At 38.5% G+C, this 27585-nt stretch overlaps 1 protein-coding gene across 3 annotated transcripts; it reads left to right on the forward strand.

Moving 5' to 3' along the window:
* The first annotated feature begins 2796 nt into the window (after nt 1-2796).
* LOC126996497 (ADAM 17-like protease) lies at nt 2797-26508 on the forward strand. 3 transcript variants are annotated; one of them, XR_007751220.1, is made up of 13 exons: nt 2797-2953; nt 5662-5815; nt 5921-6021; nt 6454-6575; nt 7463-7592; nt 7712-7941; nt 9497-9691; nt 13805-13943; nt 15884-16119; nt 18233-18674; nt 19065-19180; nt 19805-23355; nt 23581-23716. XR_007751220.1 is itself a non-coding variant. In XM_050857016.1 (13 exons), the coding sequence occupies exons 1-13, from the start codon at nt 2887-2889 to the stop codon at nt 23723-23725; spliced, it is 2274 nt and encodes a 757-aa protein (XP_050712973.1). In that variant the 5' UTR covers nt 2797-2886; the 3' UTR covers nt 23726-26508. The 3 variants fall into 3 exon arrangements, 2 of the variants coding, with proteins under 2 accessions (XP_050712973.1, XP_050712971.1); XM_050857016.1 differs by having other exon boundaries at nt 19805-20001; nt 23581-26508; XM_050857014.1 differs by having other exon boundaries at nt 19805-23721.
* The last annotated feature ends 1077 nt before the right edge of the window (nt 26509-27585 follow it).

Raw genomic sequence — 27585 nt, forward strand, 5'->3', positions numbered from 1 at the left:
AAACCTGATTTTTTTTTTTTTTCTAATTTGCTGATACAATTTCAAAACTTCATCTGTCCCACCTTCGAGGCTTTCACGGTGCAGAGCCACAACACATTTGAGAAGTCAGCTGTATCCTTTCTTGAGGGCGTCCCAGCTTGTGCATGCATCATGCTGCCAAAATCGGACAAGAGCCACTACACACCTTTTAGGGCAGCCATAATTGAGCGGGAGCCACTACACACCTTTTAGGGCAGCCAAAATCGGGCGGGAGCCACTATACACACCTTTTAGGGCAGCCAAAATTGAGCGGGAGCCACTACACACCTTTTAAGGCAGCCAAAATCGGGCGGGAGCCACTATACACACCTTTTAGGGCAGCCAAAATTGGGGGGGAGACTCTACCCTCAACTCGACTGTCATGTTAATGGGTGCCGCAAATATTGGCTTTATAATTTAATTGGGCCAAAATACGACAATTTCAGCTGAAGGTGTACGAAGGGAGAGGGTAAGAAAGAATATAAGAACATAAGAACATAGGGATTGAGACTGCAAGAGGCCAAATGGCCTACACAGGGCACCTCCAGAATCCCTCGGATCCCACTACCATCTGTCATCCTCGTCCATGTAGCTATCAAGTCTACTCTTAAAACAAGCTATCGTCCCTGCACTCACTATGTGATTGCTGAGTCGATTCGCTGCCTATTTCTCTCCTAAATCTATACTTTTCTCATTTACATCCATTACTGCGTGTTCTATCCTGCTGGCTTATTCTCAGTACTTTACTTTATCGCCTTTGTTGTAACGCTTGACCCATTTGAATACCTACTTCTTTCAGATCTCCCCGCACCTTTAATTTTCGTCTTTCTAGTGAATGTAAGTTGAGATGTTTCAGCCTATCTTGGTATGGAAGGTTCCTCAGCCCCTGAATCATCTTGGTCATCCTCCTCTGAATTGATTCTAGCAAGTTGATGTCCATTCTGTAGTGTGGGCACCAAAACTGGACAGCATAATAAGTGTGTCCTAACTAACGGTAATTAAATAGAGTCTGAGGATGACCTCTGCACTTTTGTTTTTTAGCGTCCTATTAATAAAGCCTAATAAAGTCAAACCTCACCATTTGCGCACATATGGGCGGTCTGAAGGTGCGCAAATGGCGAACTTAATAATCTATAGGGAAAAATGCATATGGGCGGTCACGGCCCAAAAAAAAACTACCAGCAAAACAAAAAAAAAAAAAAAAAAAAAAAAAGGTCTGCTGGAAGGAAACACGTCAAACTCACGGCCAATCTCTCGCTTTTTTTCTTTCACTGTCCACCTTCTTAATCACTTCCACCTGTGCTATGGTCATCATCGGCTTCTTCCGGGGTTTAGGCTTCGATGACGCTGCTTGCAGCATGATGGTGGTGCAAAGGTGAGGCAGAAAACATGAATAATCGCAGTCACCACGAGACGAGGAGAGGCGATCGGGTTATGGCGGGAAACGACATGTTGTGTACGTTGGCAGTGTTCTTCACTGGCGGCAGAGGGCGCGCGGGTGGTAGACAGCTGTAGCTCGCCAGCGGACGCCATTTTGCTGCCAGAACAGCTAGTAAACGTCCTCAGAAGATCAGCGGACGCCATTTTGCTGCCAAAACAGCTAGTAAACGTCCTCAGAAGATCAGCGGACGCCATTTTGCTGCCAGAACAGCTAGTAAACGTCCTCAGAAGATCAGCGGACGCCATTTTGCTGCCAAAACAGCTAGTAAACGTCCTCAGAAGATCAGCGGACGCCATTTTGCTGCCAGAACAGCTAGTAAACGTCCTCAGAAGATCAGCGGACGCCATTTTGCTGCCAAAACAGCTAGTAAACGTCCTCAGAAGATCAGCGGACGCCATTTTGCTGCCAGAACAGCTAGTAAACGTCCTCAGAAGATCAGCGGACGCCATTTTGCTGCCAAAACAGCTAGTAAACGTCCTCAGAAGATCAGCGGACGCCATTTTGCTGCCAGAACAGCTAGTAAACGTCCTCAGAAGATCAGCGGACGCCATTTTGCTGCCAGAACAGCTAGTAAACGTCCTCAGAAGATCAGCGGACGCCATTTTGCTGCCAGAACAGCTAGTAAACGTCCTCAGAAGATCAGCGGACGCCATTTTGCTGCCAGTGAGACGCCGTTACCATAGCGGCGAGGTGCGGCAAGACCCCTGCGCAAATGGTGGGATGATGGCCGCAAATTAAGGCCGCGCAAATGGCGAGTGCGCAAATGGTGAGGTTTTGCTGTACCCTGTTAGCCCTATTCTTCGCACTAATATATTGCTTCCTTAGTTTTAGGTCAGAGTTCACTAATTAACACTCCCAAATGATCCCTTTCACACTCTGATCGCTGTGGAGTCTAAACTATACCCGTGTAACGGGTTGCGTGTTCCTACACTTAGTACACTACACTTGGTGATGTTAAAATTCATCTGCCATTTCTCTGACCAAGCTAACAGTTTGTTGAGATCCTCCTGCAGTGCTCTAGCATCCTCCCATAGAGACCTCCTTTTTTGGTGTCATCTGCAAATTTACCTATGTCACTAGTTATCCCATTGTCTATGTCACTGATGTAGATAATGAATAAAAGCGGGCCTAAAACTGAATCTTAAGCAACCCCACTGGTAACATTACCCCATTAATTCGGATTTTTTTACCGTTTCCTGTTTCCTGTCGCTAAACCACGCCCTAATCCAATCATACGCGATTAATACATAAATAGCTTAATTGTCTCATTTTCTCGACTCTGATATTAGTATATGCATGGCTTTACTTCAATACAAATGCCTAATTTTCCTAGCATCACATTTTTGGGCCTGAAATGTTGTGAGTACGACAATCTGGCAGCAGTCGTGGCGGCGGTGGCTGCCTGCCATGTAAACAAAGGAGCCAGGATGCTGCCGCCGAGCCTCCTCCTGCTGCTCCTTCTGTCCGTGAGCCAAGCCATTGACCTGACGGGAGGTAAGAAGACTGTCCCTGTCACTCTGGGCGTCAATAGTATGTTAGTGTTATCTCTGAAGCAGCGTGAGTGGCGGTGAGGTGAGAGCCTGACGGAGGGGCTGCAGAGTGGCTCACCTGGTTTACTCACCTGGTTGGCTGGCCCAGGCACAGTAAAAATAATCATGCTTCATAGGCACGACCTTATACGTGGGTAGCCCAGAACTGCTGACACGCCACTCCATCAATGAAAGTTATACTAAAAAAGCAACTACTAGTGGACGGAAATGTGTGCCATCCTATGCAGATTATTATAGCAACTAATATGAATAGAACCCATATCAATCCGTAAAGGAGAAAAGTGCCTCCCCCAGGGAGTGGTGAAGATCTCTTTTAAACAAGTCAATGGTGACCTTACTAACCACAAAATCCGGCAAAAAGTTCCAATGGTCGATACACTGGTAAAGATTCGTTTTAGTACCATGCCAGTATGTCAATACCTACCTAATGAAACATCAATAGCTCTTCATATATCTTTTCTGCAAATGTTCAACAATCATGGAAACGCTTTTAAAATCCAATTCAAGGACTATATATTGTTGAAAATAGGGGATAATATTCACGAAAGCGCTGCTTCCTCTGGCGCCGGCCGTGGCAACGGTGCAGCCGCCGCAGCTGCAAAATAGCTCAGGGTTTAGGGTGGGGGAGCATATTTAAACTACTCCAACCGAACTTTACGACCTGCTAACGGGGGGGCTTTGCCCCCTTCGACCCCCCCCCTTCTTACCAGGGGGGGGCTGTACCCCCCCCCTACATGTATATGCAACTTATTTCTGCGAGGATGTATTTCTCACAAAATCGATTGCACCGCCGCCGCGGCTGCCGCCAGAGGAGGCAGCGCTTCGTGAATATTATCCCCTATTTTCAACAATAAATAGTCCTTGAATTGGATTTTGACTGCATTGCCATGATTGTTAAACGTTTTTAAAAAAGATATATGAAGAGCTAGTGATGTTTCATAAGGTAGGTAATGAAATACTGGCATGGTACTAAGACGAATCTTAACCGATACACCTAATGCTAAAATATCTACGCCTGCATTAGAGTGATACATGGGGCTTGGCAACCTTAAATATGTGGCCCCTGGTAGAAGTGACCTGAGAAATAGTAAACAAGTCCAAGGGAGCTATGGCAAAGAAGTCATGGAAGACTCCAATATTTTATTAGGTCTGCTCGTAGGGAAAGCCTATCAAATGAGGTATCATTTTGGTAGCACGATGCTGAACATCCTCTAAGGCCTCTATGTCCTTTATCAAGTGAGGGAACCAGATCTGATTAGCATACTTCAGATGTGGCCTCACCAGAGCAGTTTACAGTTCCTTGAAGATGGTAGGTTCCAGGTGTATAAATGTTCTAATGATTAGTCCCACAATTCTACTGGCCTTGTTAATCTTCTTGGCCAAATAATCAGAGAATGTCAGCTTGTTTTATATTACCACACCAATATCATTTATATCACTTGTGGTGGCGATCCTATCGAACAGTATTTGGTCCATGTTGAACTGCAGGGAAACTATTTGGTCCATGTCAAGCTGCAGGGAAACTATTTGGTCCATGTTGAGCTGCAGGGAAACTATTTGGTCCATGTTGAGCTGCAGGGAAACTATTTGGTCCATGTTGAGCTGCAGGGATACTATTTGGTCCATGTTGAGCCGCAGGGAAACTATTGTTCAAGCTTTTGTACATATTGTTTGATGGAGCACCACGCTCTGATTATGTGAACTGCCCAGTGAATGGAGGGAAGCATGTACAACCCTGAAACAAAACAGGTGCTCGGTGAATAAGGTTGTCATAATGTAGTTATTTACCCAGCAGCTCATCAAGGAAGTTTATGGGTAATTGCCATGCATGCCTTCGTATTATGATAAAAGTGAAATTCATGCTCTTCAACTATAATATAAAGGTGCTCATAGTTAGTCTAGCCATAACTAACCTAACCCAAGACAGACCATGCCAGTGTTGCCAATGTGTAGAAGACAGTCGGGGGGAGCAGCTGCCACCTGAATGCAGCAGTTTGGTTTGCTTAGGTTATGTCATTGGTAAGATTCCAGAAGTACACCCGCCACCACCTCTCCCACCAACCGCCAGTGACAACAACTAACAGCATATTGCATGTATTTGTTGTAAACCGCTAAACAGGATAGGTCCATCAAACTAAACCTACCCTAACCTAACTTGATCTAACTTAACCAAATCTAACCTGAACAGTGCCTCGGTGCCAAAATGTGATAAACAGAAATAAATCCCTTAAAATATCTTGTGAAAGAGTGATTTATGAGGGAAAGCGCTACAGTAGATTGTTGTATGTGCACAAATTACTTCATATACTTGCATGAAGGTGCACTTCACAGTGACTCAGGCATACTTCTGAAATAATACCAGGTTAGTTTCTAACCAGAAGTGCATTCATATTATAATTAAAGCACATGTTTTTGCCATTTGATCATTGTATGAAGGCATAGGATGCAGTATTTTGAGGTGACAGAGCTAAACTACTTATTTACTGGTATATGTTTTGTAGTTTTTTACTGAGCAGATTAGGATAAATCATCACCACCTATTGCCATTTAATTGAGAATCATTTATAAAGAAACATAACCCTATCTAAAGTTAAGAGATATAGTATCCAACCTACTGCTTTATGGTTATCTTGAAATCTACATCTTTTTCAGGTTTCTTTAAGCCTCGTCCATATCATCCCAACCTAAAATATTATGAGTTGATTGACTCATCTGCCTTCAAGCATCATATTGTGAAGAGAGGAACAACAGAGAGCACTCATCGTTTCAATAAAATCAAAGAAGTGGAGTTTAATGCATTAGGAAGGTAAGAGTTCAAAGACAGAGAGGAAGTTCTGGTTGTCAAGATTTCAATAATTGATGGGAACTGGAGGGTACATTTTATTTCTCATTGCAAACATTTACTTTTCAGAGACTTTAGGCTGATCCTCAATCCTCGGAAAGGGCTCCTTCATCCCCAGTTTAAGGCATTTGCCGTCGATGGTTCTGGTAATGAGCGAATCATCCATGTTGGTAAGTTTATTATTCTGAGATATGCCAACTCTTTAGTCTTTAGTATTTGTAAGTTTCCTGCCTAGATTATTTTCCATTCATCCTTCTTCTGCTTTAACATTTATTCCTTCTGCAAACTCTTTGAGGGATAGCCATTTCAGAAGAATGTTCAGTTTCCCTTATTTATGAAAAATTTGTTTATAATGAGTATAGAAAATAATATTGTACAAAGGATAGTCATACAATTTATTATATATTGCATTATCTATTATATTATATTACGTATGCAATTTGTGAAATCTATTTGAAGCACCTTCACCAACTGCATGCATAAAACAATAAAGTAAGACCATTAGTACAATAGCCAAAGACAAGACTAAACAGTACTGCCTTTTGTAGAAGTTGTGTCATCATTCAACTCGTATTATATATCACTAACTCTTCCATCCACAGACCATGAGAACTTTTATGAAGGCCGTGTGTTTGGAGAGAAGACGTCAGAGGTGTCAGCACACTTGGAGGATGGCATCATGACTGCTACCATACACACACCTGATGATACTTACCACATTGAGGTAGTACATTTTTTTTTTTTTTTTTTTTTTTTTTTTTTTTTACAATATGATGATACCATGTCATTTCCACCACCTTTATCATTGTTATTAGTATTAGATTATCATCATGTGGATCAGGCTTTGTTGGCAGGGTATGTAAGAGGAGAAAGTTGAAAGTAAATGGCAGGAGAAAGGTTGTTATTTGAGAGAGCAAGACTATTAAGTTTGCTGTCATATAGAGTTAGAGCATAAAGTATAACAAAGCTGAAGATCTGGTTGGGTGAAAAGAAGATGGACGAAGTACATTCAATTCATGATTCTCCAGACAAATAGGGGGTAGCACTTGTCCGGGAACCACAAATGTCAAGGAATCAGAAGTTGCTACATTCTGGGAGACACGGTCCATTCCCAGATGTTCAACATACTTGGTCTGATAATCTCCAGTATGCAGCACCTGCCCTGGAATTTTGCCACACTTTTTCCAGCACATTTAAGCAGAGATTATGGCAAAGAGACCGGTTTAAAAAAATTTCCAGTAAGAAAGAAGTGATATGATTATAGTCATTTAGATATGTTGAACTTTTGTCTCTTTTCTTATCCATGTTGTTTGCTTCATGTATATCCATGTTATACCCAGCATTTTCCTATCCATTCCTCTTTGTGTGCTTCTTCACTTTTTCTCAAAATACTTTGCCAGGCACCAGGTTTCTGAATCATATGTTAAGACCAGCAAGATACACTGGCTGTACAAGTTTCTCTTCAGGGAGAGTGACCAGTTACCATTCTCGGCATTTCTGTATTTATCAAAAGTGCTCCATTCCATTCCCACTCCCCTTCATCTGCCAGTCTCATCCTCTCCCTTCAGAACGCCACTGGCACTATAATTTATGTTTATCTTAACTTTGCAGCCATCATGGAGACACACACCTGACACCAGTGAAGATTCCATGGTCGTTTATCGAGGGTCAGATGTAAAGTACAGTTGGGAGGATAAGAAGCCCATGTGTGACTATATCAAAGAAGGAAATGAGACAACAGGTTAGTATGCTCAGCATAAAATTTAAAAAAAAAAATCAAACTGTTGTATATGACAGCTAGGTCTTGCATAGCAGTTATGTATGTTTATTTTATTTTATGGTAATCATGATAAATTTCAGAAGCAGAGGATGAGGATGAATGGATTGAAGATAATGACCCTTTTGATGAGGGTATTGTAGATATTCTGAATGAGCAAATTCAGAGAGCAAAGCGCAGAGTCAAGAGACAGCAGGCAGAGGCATACAACTTTAATGGAGAGAAAACACGCTGTCCCCTGTTGTTAGTGGCAGATTATCGCTTCTTCAAGGAGATGGGTGGATCCAACTACAAGACTACCGTCAACTACCTGGTATGTATTGCTTCCAGCATTGTTGACCCCTTCGCCCTCAGGTTCTGCTTATGGGCGCGGTATGATAATATTATATGGGATGCCTGCATGAGTGAAATTTATATGTTGAAATTAATAGTACTGATGTTTTATAAACAATACATTCATGGATATTGTATATCTTTTGGAAGTTTATTGATTTTTCTTTATTTTCATTAGTGCATATAATTATGATAATCTAATATAAAAATGAAGAGAATAGGAATATTAATTATTATTTGCATGATTTTTCTTTATAGCTTAGTGTATTACATAGTGCATCAGTTTCTATCCTCACTCTAAAATATAGTTAATTGATAATGTTTAATAATCCGTCTCTGTATGCCTTTGTTTTCATTAATCCCTGCCACTTCCTGTCCTCTACACAAATTCAGTTTTCCTGGGAAATACTTTCATTATTCCTAAATATAATAGTAATAACAACAGTAATAATAGTGATCATAATTTTTCATTGTAAGTAGATTATAAGACAAAGCCACATGAAGTTTTGAAATCCTGTTGCTTATTTGGTAGGCTAGTTTTTATGATGCTGACCTAGGCTTACCTTGTATTGTATTGGGGCTTCATGACACTGACATAGGCATCACTGAATGGGTAAAAAGATTATGTGGTTCCCTGATTTTTTTCATTTGACTGACTTTTATTTCTGGCGATAGCTTTAGTCACTTGTGTGCATGGGATTGAGAAGCAAATGTGATTTACATAATTGCATTGACATGACAGGATGATAAGACCACAGTGCTGTACTAGTGTATATATTTAATTTACATTCACTTGGTAACACTAATAGGCCCTCACAAGGAACTACCTGACCTGCTCTATGGAGCATAATTTCAACTTAATAAATCAGCATTCTTTAGCAACTGTTCAATGAAACCTTAATCCTTCAGCTAGGAAGCCTTTGCCATCTTTTCCTTGAGTTTGTTGACAATTGCAACAAATATTGTGTTTGATCTGAATAAAACTGGTGATTCCTTTAACAAAACTAGCATTGTCTTCAAAATATGATTAATAGTTTGTTTTATACAGTGTGAGCATGGTGTATTTTATCAATGTCAGTTTGTTGACAAATTTCTTTGAATTTTTAGTCTGGGTACAGGTGCATGAATTATAGGAACATTGCCAAGAAGATCACATAGAGGCTTGAAAGATGGAAGGTCATTTCACCTAGCTACTTTAAACATGAAAAATTAAAAATAATTGTAACAAGTACTCATATTTAGTATCTCCACTTCAAACATCCATTGTGCCCTACTAACTAGAGTTATACTTTAAACTTCACATTATATGTTGCAAGATGTGGGGTTACAGTGATAATTTTGCCCAAAAAACAGGTAACTTTTCAGAAACCAGAGGAACCTTTTTTTTTTTAGATTAAGGGATTCTGTCATTGGATAGTTGGGATGGCAATTCATACACTTCATCCCTAACATTCCATTACATGTATGCCCAAGAAAATGTACACCATCCTTCTCAGAATTTATGTATTTTTTATAATTATTTTTTTCTTTATCAGATTAGTCTGATTGACCGTGTGGACAAAATCTACAAGAACACTTCATGGAGAGATGCAAATGACAAAGGAGATTTTTCTGACATGGGATTTGTAATTAAGAAGATCCTTGTGCACCAAGAGTGGTCTCCAGTAACTACCAATCAAGTTCACTACAACATGGATAGAACCTCATGGGATGTCCGCAACCTGCTAGAGGTGAGAAGCAGTGCATGCTGGTGCTAATCTTATTCCTTCATATGTTACTAATTGTGAACACATGATAAAACTATTAGTGAAATATTTTCAGTTTTCCTTCTAGGCAGTTTGTGGTAATGTGCACAAGACATGTTTGAGCATTTAAGGTAAAGATTAGTTTTAGTACCATGCCAGTATTTCATTACCTATCTTATGAAACATCACTAGCTCTTCATATATCTTTTCAACAGACATTCAACAATCATGGAAACGCTTTCAAAATCCAATTCAAGGACTATTTATTGTTGAAAATAGGGGATAGTATTCACGAAAGTGTAGCCTCCTCTGATGGTGGCCGCGGCGACGGTGCCACCGCCACAGCTCCAAATTAGCTCTCATGCACATACACATGTATATGCAACTTATTTCTGTGAGGAGGTATTTCTTACAACATCGGCTGCACCGCCGCCAGAGGAGGTAGCGCTTTTGCGAATATCATCCCCTATTTTCAACAATAATTAGTCCTTGAATTGGATTTTGAAAGCGTTTCCATGATTTTTGAACGTTTGTAGAAAAGATATGTGAAGAGCTAGTGATGTTTCATAAGGTGGATAATGAAATACTGGCACGGTACTAAAACGAATCTTAACCGCATTTAATTTTGGATTTTGGTTTTATATTTCACACACAAGGGGTTTCACTTCACCTTCGATTGTGGTGCACTTGGGATGCTTGCAGTGCTTTGGGGACCTGGGGTGTGTTGTTGAAAGATGAAGGTGCATGAAAACACTTTTAATCTGTTTAATATGAAGTTAGTTTATAAGATATTTAGCAGGACTTTTTTGTTCTGTTGTTATCCCTAAAGTTTTGAAACTATTTATGAATTTTGTGTCTATCCAAGTTTATTGCTAATGATGCCTCACGTGAGCCACCAATGATGTTAAGTTACTCTCCTTGTCAAGAACCAGTTATTGCTGCCATCTGCCACGCGATGGAGAAACAAGTGAACATTTTGAGATAAAAGTGGGCTTAAGGCAGGGATGTGTCATGTCACCATGGTTGTTCAATATTTATATGGATGGTGTTATTAGAGAAATGAAGGGCAAAGTTGGGGAAATTGGAGTAAAAATGTTCACTGAGGGAAGGAAGTGGGTACCGAATTCGATACTGTTTCCTGATGACACAGTGCTCATTGCAAAAAATGAAAGTGACTTACAAAATATGGTTAGTGTTTTTGATAGTGTCTGTAAAAGGAGAAAGCTGAAAGTAAATGTCAACAAAAGTAAAGTGATGGTTTGTGAGCAAAGTAGAAGTGAGGTTGTAGATTTTGTATCCCCATATAGAGTGTGAACTGAATGTGAAAAAGAATAGGCACACCTAACATCACGTTTCCTAAGTAAAAGAAGGTAATGTTATAATTGTATTTCGTAAAGAATCCTTATAACCAAAAACTAACTAAAATTATGAGTATTCTTTTTCTTGAATACAACATTGAATAAACAACAGAACAATAATATGAAAATACGTATAGCCACCGTTGCCAGATTGTCGTACTCAGAGCATAGTATTTAATGGTTTCTGACGCCTAACTGTTGCCAAGAAACATCAGGATCTAACTCTTTTAACGATAACTATAAATTAATTTCGTTATTGGAACCCAGAAGACAGTTTGGGGGCAGGAAGTTGGGAAATATAATCGGCTGAGTACGACAATCTGGCAATAACCTGTGGCCGAGGCAGCAGCAGCCTGCCATATTGTGGATATCAGATACCTAAAATAGCATACTTTTACTGCGCAAAGCAGGTGATGTCATTTATTGTGACTTTGTGATCTTTCATATTTATCTTTGTGTATATTTCATGGTGGCAAAACTTAAATTACTAGTTTCATTTTTACTAGTGAGACGAATTTGTGACGGTTTTATCACAATAGAATTTCACTCTAATAAGTGAATCAGACACCACAGAAATATTACCAGTGTGTGTATGAATTAATACAAAGATAAGTACATACTTTGATTTAACTCTAGGATGTCTTGTGGATCATTAATAAATAAAAACAAAATATCTGGATAGGCTACTCTTTAGCCCGCTACCAGCTGTGGCTGCCAAAAATGTCCCTCCGCCAAGTTTGTACCCCTCATTTGGTGATTGTTACGTACACCTATTCAAAATAATTTTGAATGAAGAAATGGAGGAGGTGCTACGTATTTTTTGCAAAAACCTTCCCCTGGTGCCAAGCAAATTTGGATTTTTTGCTTTTTGTGGAAAAGTGTTCAGAATGATTAGACAACACATACTTGATACATCTTACCATTCACTTCTTAAAATTTCCATGATTTCTGTGTGCCGGAAGTTTCCGATATTTGGAGTGTTACATCTCGTGGACTTACTCGCCCCAGGGAGCTCATCTATCACACTTTGGCCTTTTGGCCTGAGAGGCAGCAGAGGGTTCGAAAACCCTCCTTGCTTGGGCATAATGCGAGTGGCAAGGCATCGGCACCTCACTTTCCTCACCACTCGAGCTACCACTATCACTATATATATAATCTTTATCGAGGTCTGTGTGGCAAGAAGATACTGCTGAACAAATGCGACAATCAAATGTTAGCTTTGACTCGAAAATAACACTAAGAATCTCCATGCCCTTAGATACATATAATGCTAAACCATCCAAATACTATAGCATCTTAGGAACAGATATTAGAAAATGAGACCAACTGACAATCATGCTTTTAATATTCATTGGATTTAACTTTATATCTCACTTTTGCCACCAGCTAGATTTTGTAGGCAGATCTCTAAACAATTTTTTCAGAGATGGATTGATGCAAAGGTAAGAGGATTTTATCTGTTATTTTCTTTTGTCTTTGAAATGGGCTGGATAAATGGATCTCAACCATGACTAATGCTTAGATTAATGCTTTTGCGCACCCAACAATGGCTCAGCATGAGTACAGACTCGGTGGAGGGATTAGTTTTCTGTCTCAGGCAAGGGTAGTGGTCCTAAAAAAATAGCCTTTTTTTTTTTTTTTACATATGGCCAGTGAAACATTGTAGGGTTAATTCAAAGTATGTGCTTATGTTGGTGTATATTCATACATGTTCTGGTAATATTTCTCTGGTTTCTGATTCACACAATAGAATGAATTTCTAGCTTAATAAACACACAAAAGTTCTGACACTAGTTAAATTGAATTTAATAATATTAGTTATGCCTCCACAAAATATACGCGAAGAGATAAATGTGATAACTCGTAAAGTCAGAAGTGACATTGCCTTTTTTTTTGTAATAAAAATATGTATATATAATGAATCTGATTCTTGCTAAATGGCACAGGCTGCTGCCAGATGTACGAAAGCATCATGTGATTTAGTGCAGGGATTTTGAATGGTACATGCTAATTCAAGGAGTATGCCTGCACATATGATCTCTTGCTGACTTCATATTCTTCCTGAAAGAAACTAGACAGATACCAATATATAAATGGGCAGAAGAACAGGGCAACACTTTCATCCCAGAAAACACAGCCACAGAGATGAAAACAATGGAAAATGAATGTAAAAAGAGGTGTCAGATGGAGAGGAACAAAACTTTCAGGTGTCTGTGCCAAACATTTCAAGTAGTGGCCCTTCCTAAGCACCCAGGCCCAGAATACTTTGCTTACAATGACTGAGGACAAGCACACACACTCAGAATGAAGAATACCATGCAAATCAGGTCTTCCACCATTGCTGTAAGGATATTAGCAGTGTTGTTTTGGTTTCAGCTTCTATCGCCTGGTTGCGGTTGTCATAAAAATATGAGCATATTTTCATATATTGATTATGTTGTTTATTCAGTGTTTAGCACAAGAAAAAGAATATTTAAAATATTAGTTACTCTTTAAAATGAAGTATTCTTTACAAAACACATTGATTCCATTACCCCTTACTGACTAAGAAACACCCTGAATCCAAGTCTTGTGTGGGCTTGGCATGTTGGGTGCGCATATTAAAGGTGTCTCTTGGGCTTTACTGCTTCCAGTTTCACATGAAGGGTTTCTCTCAGTTTTTGAAATGGGAGGTAAAGTGCCTGTGTTAACTTTAGCTTCATAGCCCATTAGCATATTTGCTGTTCCTCTTTTTCTGTAGGTCTTTAGCCGTGAGTACTCTCACAAGGATTACTGCTTGGCTCATCTCTTCACCGACATAAAGTTTGAAGGGGGCATCCTGGGTTTGGCTTATGTAGGTTCTCCTCGCAGGAACTCTGTGGGAGGAATCTGCACTCCAGGTGGGTCTCTTAGCGTCTACAGTAGTTACCAGTTTAATTATTAATTTATCATAAATATGTTATTCACAAACTTATAGATTAGCCATTCCAGCACTGTCTAATTGAAATTTAACCTTGCATGTTTATGCATAAATGAGATACCTACACTTGAATGCTGATGACTAACAGCTGATGCCCTTTTATGGTTAAAATATTTCACATTATGCTTCCTCCTAACCAATAATGTTCTTTTTTTCATGTGACAGGATTAATATTATTTCAGTAACATCTGTATTGGATAGAAATCTCGATTTTAAGATATATAGATCATCCAATAATACTTTCACCAAAGAGCCTATGCACTGCTTTTTGTCCTTATCAGTTGATAGATTTAAATATTTGGTGTAGATCAGCTCCATTCCTCAATGAAATTTTTCAAACTGCTTGCAGTAAGATTCCTTTGTACCCTCTGTAACTCAAACATTCTGTTCCTTCCAAGAATTTCCCTTATGGAATGAGTCATGGTAGAAGTCTCCAGTTTTGCCTGATCATACTGATCATTGCCTGATCTCTGTCAACAACTCACCTACCTCCTCTTTTATGTAGTCTTCCAACTTATCGGTCAAGACAACTGATAGTCTCCCAACCCCACCACTCCTGTTTGACTTCAATACTCCCGCTTCACAAATTCACCATTTTTCATCACCCAGTTCTCTCATTTAGGCATACAGAGGCATTTGCATCCTTGTAACAAGACATGATCCCATTCAGTAAATGCCCTCCCACACCATATACCCTCAGGACATCCCATAAATCCTTCTTGTCATCCATGTCAGGCTTTCTCCAAGCTCATGTAAGCAGGAAACAGTTTCCTATCCATATCAAGACTTCAACTAACAGTGTTAGTGCAAAAATTTCCTTAAACCTTTTTTTGCATGGCCTACATTTTTAGTAGTTATTTTCATCATCCTTTCATCTAAGACTGTTCCTTGTACCTTTCGTGGCTTGCTGAGTAAGCTTTTTCCCTAATAAAGGTAAAAGTAAAGTTGGGGGCATATGCTTTAGCAGCGCGTGGCCACGGTGCTCATCTCTGTAACATTGGCCCTTGAGCCTGTGGTGGGAGCTAGGGAGCCCATTACCCTGGGACACAGGGCCAGTGTTTCATCTGGATTACCACAGTTTACCTTCCCCAGGTTTCCCCAGGTACCCATTTATCGACCAGCCCGAAAGGGAGGATGAACAGCTGGGTGAGCTGCATGCCAACTGCACGGGCCGGGATTCAAACCCGGGCCTGCAGAGTAGAAGGCAGGCTCACTGACCACTAGACCACGGAGGCGTATAGCCTAACAACCCTAATAACTGTTATAATTATTCATACTTCCTTTTCATTTTTACAGCAGCACAATGATGGTTATTCTCCAATCTATCAGGACCTCACTCAACTCCCATGCTTGTTAATATATCTTGGTGCGAGTGTGTCCATCTCCCAGATTCTAGCATATTAGGCTACCATATTGTACTCAGGTGTCACAATCAGTACCCATTAGGGAGTATTATTTTTTTCCCCTGCAGCCAAGAATTTCTAGTTTGGGAAAATCTCTCAATATAAAATTTTTCCCCTTTTTTGTTCGGTGGTGGCTGCCACAGCTCCAGGTGTTGTATGCTGTGAATTACAATCTCAGTTTTCAGGAAACTTATATTTATCTTAAAATGAACTAAAGATTCTGATTGTGCAAAGTTGTTTTGACAATGCATAGATAGAATACTTTGGAATTTTTGTAAACAGATTCTGGAAGCATATATTTGTTGTCATCTTTGCTGTCAGCCACATTTACTCCATAGAAGTCATGCTTACAGTTAGTTAGTATAAACCTTAAGTTATGAATTATTCCCAATCACTAATAGATATTTACTGTAACAGAATCTTTAAAGTTGATTAACAGTTTATGCATTATTTCCAGAGTACTTCAAGAACGGTCACACCCTGTACCTGAATTCCGGCCTTAGCTCCTCCAGGAATCACTATGGGCAGCGTGTCATCACCCGTGAGGCTGACCTGGTCACTGCTCATGAGTTTGGTCATAATTGGGGCTCAGAGCATGACCCTGACCGGCCAGAGTGCAGTCCCAGTGCCAGTCAGGGAGGCTCGTACCTCATGTATACCTACTCAGTATCAGGGTATGATATAAACAATAAGGTAAATGATTAACAGTTTTAAGGTAATGTTTATTCTAGCAAATATTTGAACTATTTAACCAGACATGTGGAAACTTAGAATGGATGGCTCCATATTTCCCATATATGGTGGAAAGGACTGCAGAATTTAGGAAGGTGCATCATGGTGAGTGATGTCTAGTGAAGTGTTCATTTCCTTCAACATGTATAGCATAAGCAAAAAACATGACAAGATACATGCTGGTGTTGGCCAACTTTCAGTTTTTGTTTTTACATAAATGGTATTAAAACAGAACGAAGGTAGAAAATTATACTAGTACTTACAGGCTCATGTTTATTGGACAGTGACCTCTTGTGGCTCTGGCTCTGTACACACACTGCCACTCAGCATTTTCTTGAACTAACAGAGTCCCTTGTAAACCTATGGCCTCAAAGGATTTTAATCTGTCAGCACTAAAATAACTAGTAGCCTATTGACATGAGGTGAGAGGTCGAGAAGACAGCCATTTATCTCAAAATTACATGTGACCAAGGGATTCTGATGTGTGCCAGTTTGATATCTAATCTCAGAATTGTGGAAATTACCTCCCTTTATCAAAAACTTAGAGCGACCATAAGACAAATCTTTACTAAATTGACAAGGCTTGGGAAGTTTGATGAATATCACACAAGGATTTTAGCATATTTGTGTACATTCCCAAGCCCTTATGTGCACTCACATTGACTTGGTAGCTTGATGGCTTTGATAAATACTCCCTTATGAAGCATACCATTGTGCAGATGACTCTTGTCATGACTTAAAGCTTATGCTTAAGTAGTCTCTCAGCCCCCAGTTGACTCTGTGTAGACATCATGGATATTCATGGTCATTTGATGTATTTGTACAGTAGGTCCTCCACTTAGCGTATTCCTTTTAAAGAATTTCCTCACATTGCAAGACATAGATTTAGGACACATTTTCCATATAACATGAATTAAAATAGAGACATAATAAAAACACTCCATGCAGCAGTGAGGCCAGTCACTCAAACAAAACAGAGATTCAAGCGATGAAATTTTATAATAAATGCAATAAAGAATAAGCACAGGCATGCAGTAGGCGAGAGACTGATACCCTCCTGCCCCGTGAGTGGCTAATGCAACAGGAACGTGACTGCAGCATCAGCTTCTCAGTGTCTGAGTCTCTCCTGATCCCTCATTGGTGTGGAGCAAGAGGAACACAGCCACTCATTGCTTGATTTTATTTTTCAATTGTATAGACACACACAAGGAATAGTTAAATATCTTTAAATTCTACAGTAGTTTAGATTTGTGTGCACCAGATGCAACTTGTAACTTATTCACCCAAAACTAGCTTCCCCAACTCACATGGCGTGCCTCATACTTTTCTGTGCAGCCCTTTGTTTACAAGCACCACTGCCCTCACCAGCTGTTGCTCTCCTGCTCACCACTCATGCATGCTCATTTCCACAATGTTAAAGACAGCTTTGCTCTACTCCATATCCCCTACGGGAGTTTTATACAAGAATTAATCGGAATTGCTGGTAAACTCTGGAAGTCTTGCTTTATCTGTATCACCTCCATCCTACGACATGAGGACTTTCAAGTAATAGACATCTAACCAAAACTGATATTCTCTTTCAGCTACTTTTACTGTCTTGTGCTCGCAGGAACAGCACTATAGTGGAATAATTTCTATCTTTAATTTTGACCTGGAGCTGACTCCTCCCCCCAAGTTCCACCACTCCCAAATCAATTAATCCTATTGAAAGTACACCATTTAGGGCAAATTTTATTTTACACAAATTTCTTTGGTACCAATCTCATGTTAAATAAAGTACTGTATTACATATTTGTATGTCAAGAAAAAGAGAAACATTCAGGAGGCAGAAAGTGGGCTCAGCTTTTATTCTTTAAATTTAAATGTCATGAGACCAGGTATTGGGTCTCTTGTCACATCTATCATACCCAAAGGCTTTTCCTATACTTGGATAACACATGATATTTATTATTATTATTTATATATTTATTTTATTTTGGGGTTATTTTTTATAGTTATCAATTCAATTAAGTCGGCAAAGTGTCTGCCCCAATTGTACCAACTTAAAGAGATTTAACTGTGTGTATCTTTACAGAGGTTCTCTCCATGCAGTCTTCGAGCAATCCGCGCTGTACTGATGGCCAAGTCCTCCCGTTGCTTCACAGAACCCGAAGAGTCTTACTGTGGTAACCAGAGGGTTGAGGGACAGGAAGAGTGTGATGCAGGACTTGTAGGCCAAGATGATATAGATATGTGTTGTGACAAAAACTGCAAACTTAGACCCCAGGCTAAATGCAGTGATCGCAATTCTCCTTGCTGCCAAAACTGTCAGTTCATGAATCAAGGAGTTAAGTGTAGAGAGAAGCAGCCAGCCACATGTGAAAATGAGTCCAGATGTCTGGGTACAAAGGCAGAATGTCCCAAAGCTAAGCCAATGGAGGATGGAACAGCCTGTATAGAGAAAGGGCAGTGTCTTCAAGGAAACTGTCTTCCATACTGTGAGACACAAGATATGCAGAGCTGCATGTGTGACACAAGTAAGTAATCAAGCATCTTGACTTCACTCATTAAAGTTAAATATGTCTGAGACCTCTGCCATATATATATATATATATATATATATATATATATATATATATATATATATATATATATATATATATATATATATATATATATATATATATATATATATATATATATATATATATATATATATATATATATATATATATATATATATATATATATATATATATATATATATATATATATATATATATATATATATATATATATATATATATATATATATATATATATATATATATATATATATATATATATATAGATAGATATATATATATATCTATATAATTTTTTTTATAGATATACATTGCTAAGTTAAAATAATAAACTATTTTCAGTTGAGGATGCATGTAAAAGGTGCTGCAGGAAGACACTTAATGACACCTGCTTCCCTGTCACGCCTGTGGATATCCTGCCAGATGGCACACCATGCATCCAGGGCTTCTGTAATAAGGTGAGATAACCACCAAGTATGAAGCTTTAAGGTGTAAACATTCTGTATGAAAAATGATTAACGGGCGAGAGGACAAGTGGAAGTAAATAAGACGTTCCTGGTAATAAAACTGTACAGAGATGTGCATGTGGCCAGGATGATACAGAGCAGTAGTTCCTAACCTCTAAAGTGGACTCCTTTGAAATTTTTTGAGAAAGCCATGAATGTTTGTCTCAGTTATCTATCAATGAGAAGCTGTTTTAAAAGCCACAGTCTGGCATTGACTGTCATTTATGTTACTCAGCTGTTGTTTCTCACTGTATGACACACATTTACTGTTCATTAGTAAGGTATAAATCCCATATTATAATGCCATTTCCATTTTACAGTAAGAAACTAGTGGAGGTATTTTTTTTATTTTTTTTTTATGCCAGGTTTGTCCATGAGTGACCTTAAACAAAAATTTGGCTTTGGTATCTTGTCTTTTAACTCATCCAGTCATTTTCCTGCAAAAAAAATCCAAAAACCTAGAGACTTATCATTTGACAGTCCAGTCCTTTACTACAGCAGAGACTGTCTTTCTAGATTGGCAAATGCAGCTCAGGTACAGTGTCACATGTCAATATATCAAAATATTTGTTGCAGGGAAAGTGTGAAAAAACAGTTCAAGATGTGGTGGAGCGTTTCTGGGACATCATAGAAGACATTAATATCAACACTGTTTTGATGTTCCTTCGAGACAACATTGTAGGGACAGTCATCATCATCTCTGTTATAATCTGGGTACCAGCATCCTGCATATTTAGCTATGTGGACCGCCGACGCAAAGAAGAATATCACAAGTATGTACGCTGGTATTATAGTAATGAATTGATTCACCCAACTGACCTGGTACGAATCATTGATAGCAAGCGAAGGCGTGTACATGAGTCAAACAGAGTCCAGGAATGCAACAATAGAGTCATGGACTCGAGTGGGAGACCTCACGACCAAGGGACACGAGTCCATGACATTCGAGAACCTCCTGAAGGTGCCAAAAGTCGACAGGCACTTAATACACCTCAATGTACACCGGTTTCTCAGCATTACACAAGTGCTATGTAGAGAGGTAGTAGTTCAAGTGACACAGGGTATTTTCTAACTCTTGTAGACATCATCGTACAAGGTTTAAACATCAATGATTAAATTAATATTACTTAGCAATTTTCGTGGTGTAGATTTTGATCATTATTGACTAAGCCAGTAATGAGCAGATTATTCATGAGATAAACTTATTGAAGGATATATACAAGCCCTGAGCATTAATTTTAAAAACAAAGAAAATCAGTTATGTTCACTAAATACTTATCAAGTGAGGGACAATACAAAGACAAAACAAATTATCCAGAAGAAATATATGATTGTTCCCTTTAACTCCTGGCTCAGTGCATTTAATTAAGCTATTTTGTTAGGAGCTGTTTTTAGATGACTCAGTGCACTTAATTAAGCTATTTTGTTAGGAGCTGTTTTTAGTATGGACTGATGTAATATGACATTGTTAATTTCTATAAGTAAACTCATGTATTATGAAATAGTTTGGCAACTAGCAGAAGTATTTAATTAATATATTTTCTGCCTGATGCCTTATTCCCTTACAGGTTGGTCATTAGCAAAATTCTTCCATCTCACCCTCTCCTCTGTCATCAGCATTCATAAAACTAACCCCTTTCCACTCATTTTTTTCCACTCCAAACTTTTACCTCATCATTGGCCTACCTCTATCCCTTTCACCCTCCACCTCGCTCTCATAGACTGTCAATCTCCCATCATGCATCCTCTCCATATGACAACCATCTTCAGTTATTTATTTTTATACTTTACACATTCCTACCACATCACACCGCCTACATTAATCTACATTACACATAACCCCCCACAAGTAGCTTGTTTACATAGTTATTGATGTGTCTGTCAAGCACTTGCCCACATCTCACGCCCCATCTGCCAGTGTTGGTATCATTATGCTATTGCACAGCATCTACTCAATTCCATTGCTAACTCTTCTATCTGCTCTCTTTGCGGTTACACCTATACCAAAATTCTCATACAAATTTTCATTAACATTCATAATATGCCACACATCTTATATTGCACATTTCCACTGCCCTTATTCCTGATTGCTGTGCTGCATTCCGTGTCCATGTCTCTGATGCATATGACAGTTGGGAGAACAATGCTTTTTCTTATACCCTTCTTTACCCCCCATGCTCTCATTATATCCTTTCATAACTTTCCAGCACACCATTACACTTACTAACTGTCTGCCCTTCAGTGCTTTCTCCCTAACCTCTCTCTCCCTGCTTTCATACTAACAGAAATCTGTCCTTATGTACTTACATTTTAAAAATTCATCTTCTCTCCCCCCAGCCAGGTCTTACATTGTCATGCTTTGTGCCCTAACTGTATGCCTTTGCCCTTCCAGATACCATATACCTTACTTATTACAACTATTCTCAACTTTCTCCTTTTCAGAAACTTAAATTAACCCATAATCCTCTGCAGCGTTCTTTCCTAGTTTTTTTTTTTTTTTTTTTTTTTAATAGGCCGCCTTCATAAACTACACTGTATCTCTTCAGCTTGCACCTACATCATTCTCTGCCTTTCATTTCTTTTATACAACCATCCGTGTAAATATTGAACAATGACATCACACACCCCTGTCTCACTTCCACACCAATACCAAAAGTATCACTCGGCTCCCCATTCATGTTAACAGAGGCACTTGCATCCTTATAAAAAGACCTAATTCCTACCTGTAAATGCCTTTTAATGCCATATATCCTCAAAACATCCTATAAACCCTGTAGATTGTAGTATTCTTGTCACCACATTTTGCATCCTCTCTAAGTTTCTTAGGTATTTCTCGATGCATGGTGTCCAAATCACTGTTTAATATTTTATTGCAGATCTTACCTTGGACACTGCGTATTATCTGAATAGTAGAATGCTATTTTGATGTATAATGTTTGCATGATCTTTCTGTGATCATATCTGTTTTTTTTCTGGTGATGGATTGTCTTGTATTATCACCCCCAAGTCCTTTATTAATGCTCTTCATTCCCCATCTTTTATTTCCAGCTTGATCTTTTACTCTCATCTCATAAATGTTACAATTTTTGGGATTAAATTCCATTTTCCAAAGCTGGTTCCATTCTATCAGTTTGTCAAGATCACTTCAATTTCTTAAAGCAGTAATTTTCTCAATTCATCTAATGATCTTATTTAGCTGCAAAGAAAGAGACTTTTACATAGATATTCAGACCACACAGACCTATAATCCAGATTAGATGGTTTGTTCTTAAATCTAAATAAAACTAAAATAAATCAAATGCCATAATGGCTAACAAGACTGCATTTCTGCCAAAGTATGGGATTTAGGTTCAAAGTTGAAAGTGAGAGGGTACAGAGTAGTTTATGAAGGAAGGCTTATTCAAATAAAATACATTGTTTAGGTAGAAAATTAAGCAGTGCTACAGAGGATTATGGGTGAATTTGAAAGGGTCTGTAAAAGGAGAAAATTGGAAATAAGTGGAAGAAGTAAGGTATTTGGAAGGGCAAGAGAGCAGACCACTGATTTTTTGAAAGCCATACAGTTATGACACAGAGCATGACAGTGTAAGACCTGGTTGGGGGAAGAGAAGATGGAGGATTTTTTTGTCAATTGAAGTACATTGGGAGACCTTTATGTTAGCATGAAAGCATGGCGAGAGAGGTTAGGGAGAGAGCATTGAAAGGCAAACAGGTAATGGGTGCACTAGTGCATTGAACATTGGGGTAAAGAAGGGTATAAGAAATAGCATTCTTCTCCCAACTCTGGCACATGCATTAGAGGCATGGAATGCAGCATAGCCATCCAGAATATATGCTGTGAAAGAATGTGAGTTTGTGTGTATGTGTAATTCACCATGGCTTGATCACGTGATGGCTTCGCAATCGCCAGCTCATACCATCCCTGAATAAGTTCAGGGCTCACAAGTGATGGATCTCTGGATATGGCTGAAACCTCACTCCCACACACTCCTGGGAGGCGGGACACAACCCATGAGTTACACCTGGTACCCAGTTACTACTGGGTGGACATGGGGCACAGATTAAAGGGGACTGCCCATCCAGTTCTACCCCATTCAGGAATCAAACCTGGGACCTCCCTCTCAATTGTAAGGCGACTGAGCAAATCATTGCACTATGGAGCTCCATGTGTGTGTGTGTGTGTGTCAGAATAATTTAGGTGTCCCTCATTTTATTTGCATGAAGTTCTTTGTTCATTTATCATAATTTCTGTCTCTATTCACAGATAGCTGTATTTATTTGCATCCAACTTTTTCCCATCTTAAATTATTATTTTCAGCTGTCTGCATTATTTTTCTTTTGTCCACCTTCAGGCAGTATGAAGAATATAGAGAATTTATTGAACGCTGGAGGAGAAGAGTGGATGGTCATGGTTTTCCCCGTACCAAAAGAACCACCAGATTTGCAGATGTTGTTGATGAGGCCACAACCTGTCTCCTAGCAAGCACCTCTACTTAGAATGTCTTAGATGCCTCACTGCTCCTGTGATATATTGCTGCACCCTGTAGTGAATGACGCACACCTGTTGACAAGGCAATGGTACCTGTTTTGGGTGTTGGATTGCATGCTCCTTCAAGATGTCTAGTGTACTTTACTTTCTTTGTACAGCAGTAGCTCACCAATAATAATTTCCAAAATAATATTTTTAACAATACTTATAAGTTGAAGAAAATACCCAGTATCTACAGTATTTGGATTCTTCAAAAACCTTTTTTTTTCCTGGAAGAACACATCTGGGCACATCTTAACCCTTAAAGGGCAGGTGACGGGTTTTTCTAGTTGCCAGATAGAGGCCACACAATCTGCCAAACAAAAATCATTGCATACATCTCATTAACTCCTATAATCTGAGTTTTACATAAGTCATGTTGATTCGGATATGATTATTATTTCAGATAAAAAAGGGATGAGGGTTTCAAATGGGAAAAATGGATGGAGGCACCAATTATCTCTCTATACATGGATGTCAGTGTCACACAAATAACGTGTTCGTTAATAAGTGCTTTTCAGGCACCAGCTGGACATTATTGGTGAGATCTTACTGTATGTTGAAGCATGCTCATCCTTTTTGACAGTTAGACCACAACAAATATGTTATTGTAGTTACACATTTTTGAAAATAGTGCTACTCTCCTTCTAGAATTGAAATTTACTTTTAATTATAAAATTCTCTCTCTCTCTCTCTGATGAAAGTATCTTTTCCTGAATATGTTAGGAAGAGAAATCTTAAATTCAGTATATTATTGTCAGCTTGTAAGTTAAGTTTGTTGCAACTATTTTATGGCATCAATTGTTTTATAGTATATGTGACTAGCAGCTTCATCTTGCTACTCAGTTTGAAACATTGAAAAGATTCTTGCAACCCTACTTTCATTTATGCCCAACTTCCAAAGCTTCTTCCATTGATTTCTGTCTCAGCATTTTAATGAATAAGCATATAACCACATAAATCCTATATGCTCATTCAGTACAATGCTATGTAGTGGGGTCTGTAGTGGCCAGGTGGCCAGATGAATAGTGCATGTGCGTAAGTATGATGGGCCAATGAAACAGACTCACATCCTTCATGTTTTCAGTGGGTATCAGTAAAGGCCAGGCATCCACTCTTAATTCCTTCTTTCATCATTAAGATTCTATACTTTCTTCTCCCATCTCCTGAAAATCATCACTTTACAAAGGACCTTTCATCAGGTATATTAAGTTCGCCATGTCTGGTATACTAGGCATAATTATCAGAGAATTGCTGTCCATATAGGAATGTCTGAGGTCATGGTCAGTTCTGAAATAGGATTACTATTAAGTCTCTGGTTTTGTAAAGTCATACCAAATATAGTAATGAGTATTTACTAATTTTTTAATGGTCTAGTTTACATGTATGTGCAAAAGTTCTACAGTAGTTGTATGTGTGTGTGTATGTGTGTATGCATATGCACACAACCCTTGATTTCCTGTTCTAATAGGGGGAGCACTTCTCCAGAAGCCACAAAACTCTGGGAATCTGAAATCACTACAGTTCGGGGGCAATGTCTCATTTCCAAACTTTACTGGACTCGGTCCAGCAATCACCAATATTAAGTACCTGCCCTGGACTTTAACCACACTTGATCCAGCATATTAATGAAAGATTAACTCAGACAAGTTGTTTGAGGACATGTATTACATGGTGACTTTTTTTTTTTTTTTTTCTTCCCCTCAGTGCTTCAGTATTTCTTAATTTCTTAATGAAAGCTTTTTTCTATAAAAACCAGGTATTGAAAATATAAGACAGGTAATAAGAATTGGATCATATGTACAAGTAGTGGCTAAACTGGTACGTGTAAACAAACGGCATGTCAGCGGAGGTAGTGCAGCATTCGACATCTTTGTTTGCAACTCTCTGGTTGGCCAAAAATATGCTGCTGCAAAGTATTTATGTACTCAGGTCATGTGGATATTGTATCAACATGCAAATAAAGGTTACAGTGCAGCTGCATCCCAGCATGAGAAAATAATGAACAAATATGCCCAGTGTGCACGTGGTCACCTAGCAAGTGCTGGAGACATTAACCATGGAACAGAATCTGCTGTATGGATAGACTATTGTTTCAATACCCGGGCTTGCTCAGGCATATATCCAACAGCTACCGAACATATGTAGCTGTGCCACGTATTTTTGGTCGGATTTCTAATTTAAATTCCTGAACTTGACTGGATATTGGTCTGGCAAGTCAAACCCTAGATTTTGTCCGAGAACTCCAATTCAATGTTAAGGGAAATGAAATCTGGGAAGTCAAGGGTCTAGTGTATATATATCTAAAAAGATATTCTAAGTATAATATGAGTGAGGTTGATATGGTGTACTATGTTAAATCTGCATTTATTTATATTGCAGTATATTCATCCTACCCATTAAGTGTAACAGTTTTCTTGCTGAAACTGTAATTCTGGTTAATTTAAGATACTGTGGAACTTTCAGGTTTTTAGGGCAGAATTTTAATTTTTCTGATTCAATTGTTACGTTGTTGCTGAGTTTGTTAATAAATAAATTCATTATTTTACATACTGTGATTGATGTGCTTTCAAATACTGGTACTTTTACAATTAGGTTATTGGATGCATATGTTTTTCTACACAGCATTGCACATGTAAATGTAATGCTTCTTTTGTGGTAAGAATTATGTATCCCTAACTCTGCCTTGAACACATTCCATGTCCTAGTCACAATCATTTCTAATGATCATTACATGTTTTATGGTACTAATTTGTCAGTTTTTAAATATCCTTGATACAATTTACCATTTAAAAAACAATATGCTTCATAAAATGCTTTCATGTTCAGAATTATCCAACACCTGAGCAAGTGTCCTGGATTATAGGATAAGTTGGCAATATGCCATCTATTAGAGATCTATAGGGCTGGGCAGGTACCATTAACTTCAGTACTGATACTTGAAGATCGTAATACCAGCAGTACTATTACCAAAATCAGTACTGAGGAGCTAGAGGCATTATAATATATATATATATATATATATATATATATATATATATATATATATATATATATATATATATATATATATATATATATATATATATATATTAATCATAAACATATGTGCATACATACGTGTGATGTATAATATATAATCTATGGGTTTCACAGCACGTGTTATATTGTTTTCAGAATTAAGTTTTCAACAAAACGTTGAATGAGGATGATAATTTGGCAAAGCATGTTTCACACCATGCCCTATTTTTGCCACTATGATTTATTTACAAAATGTGGACAATTAGGGCATTTATAAGAGTATCATAATAATGAAACCTGGAAAATGAAACGCTTCCTGTCGTGCGTCTAGCAAACATTACTGGGAAGGCGTGCACCTACATGTGTGACTAACAAGATGTAAGGCACACAATTCATTCACTTTGTGGCAGCATCAAGCCCACTGCCATGCCACATCTATTTTATCTTTTAATTTTATTATTTTCTCATTTCCAAATCAGTTAAAAAAGACTTGATTTAGGTCTCCAGGCTGCCCATGATAAACCCAACACTTCTAGTGGTGTGTTCACAGCTGGAGATCTCAATTATTAATGGCAGACACAGAATAGTATGTTGGCCTTCCAGCGCAGGTGCACAATGAAGTCTCCGCAGCAGTGTTTGCTAACCTTGCAACAAGAAGCACTTCATCTAGGTTTTTTTTCATTATGTGTCTCTTGTAAGCGGATTTATTATCCATATATTATTTTAATAAATCAGAGTGACAAAAATAGGGCAAGGTCTGAAACATACCTTATCAAATTATTATCTTTATCCGATGGTTTGTTAAAAA

The sequence above is a fragment of the Eriocheir sinensis genome, chromosome 10 (genome assembly GCF_024679095.1).
Source record: "Eriocheir sinensis breed Jianghai 21 chromosome 10, ASM2467909v1, whole genome shotgun sequence".
NCBI lineage: Eukaryota > Metazoa > Arthropoda > Malacostraca > Decapoda > Varunidae > Eriocheir > Eriocheir sinensis.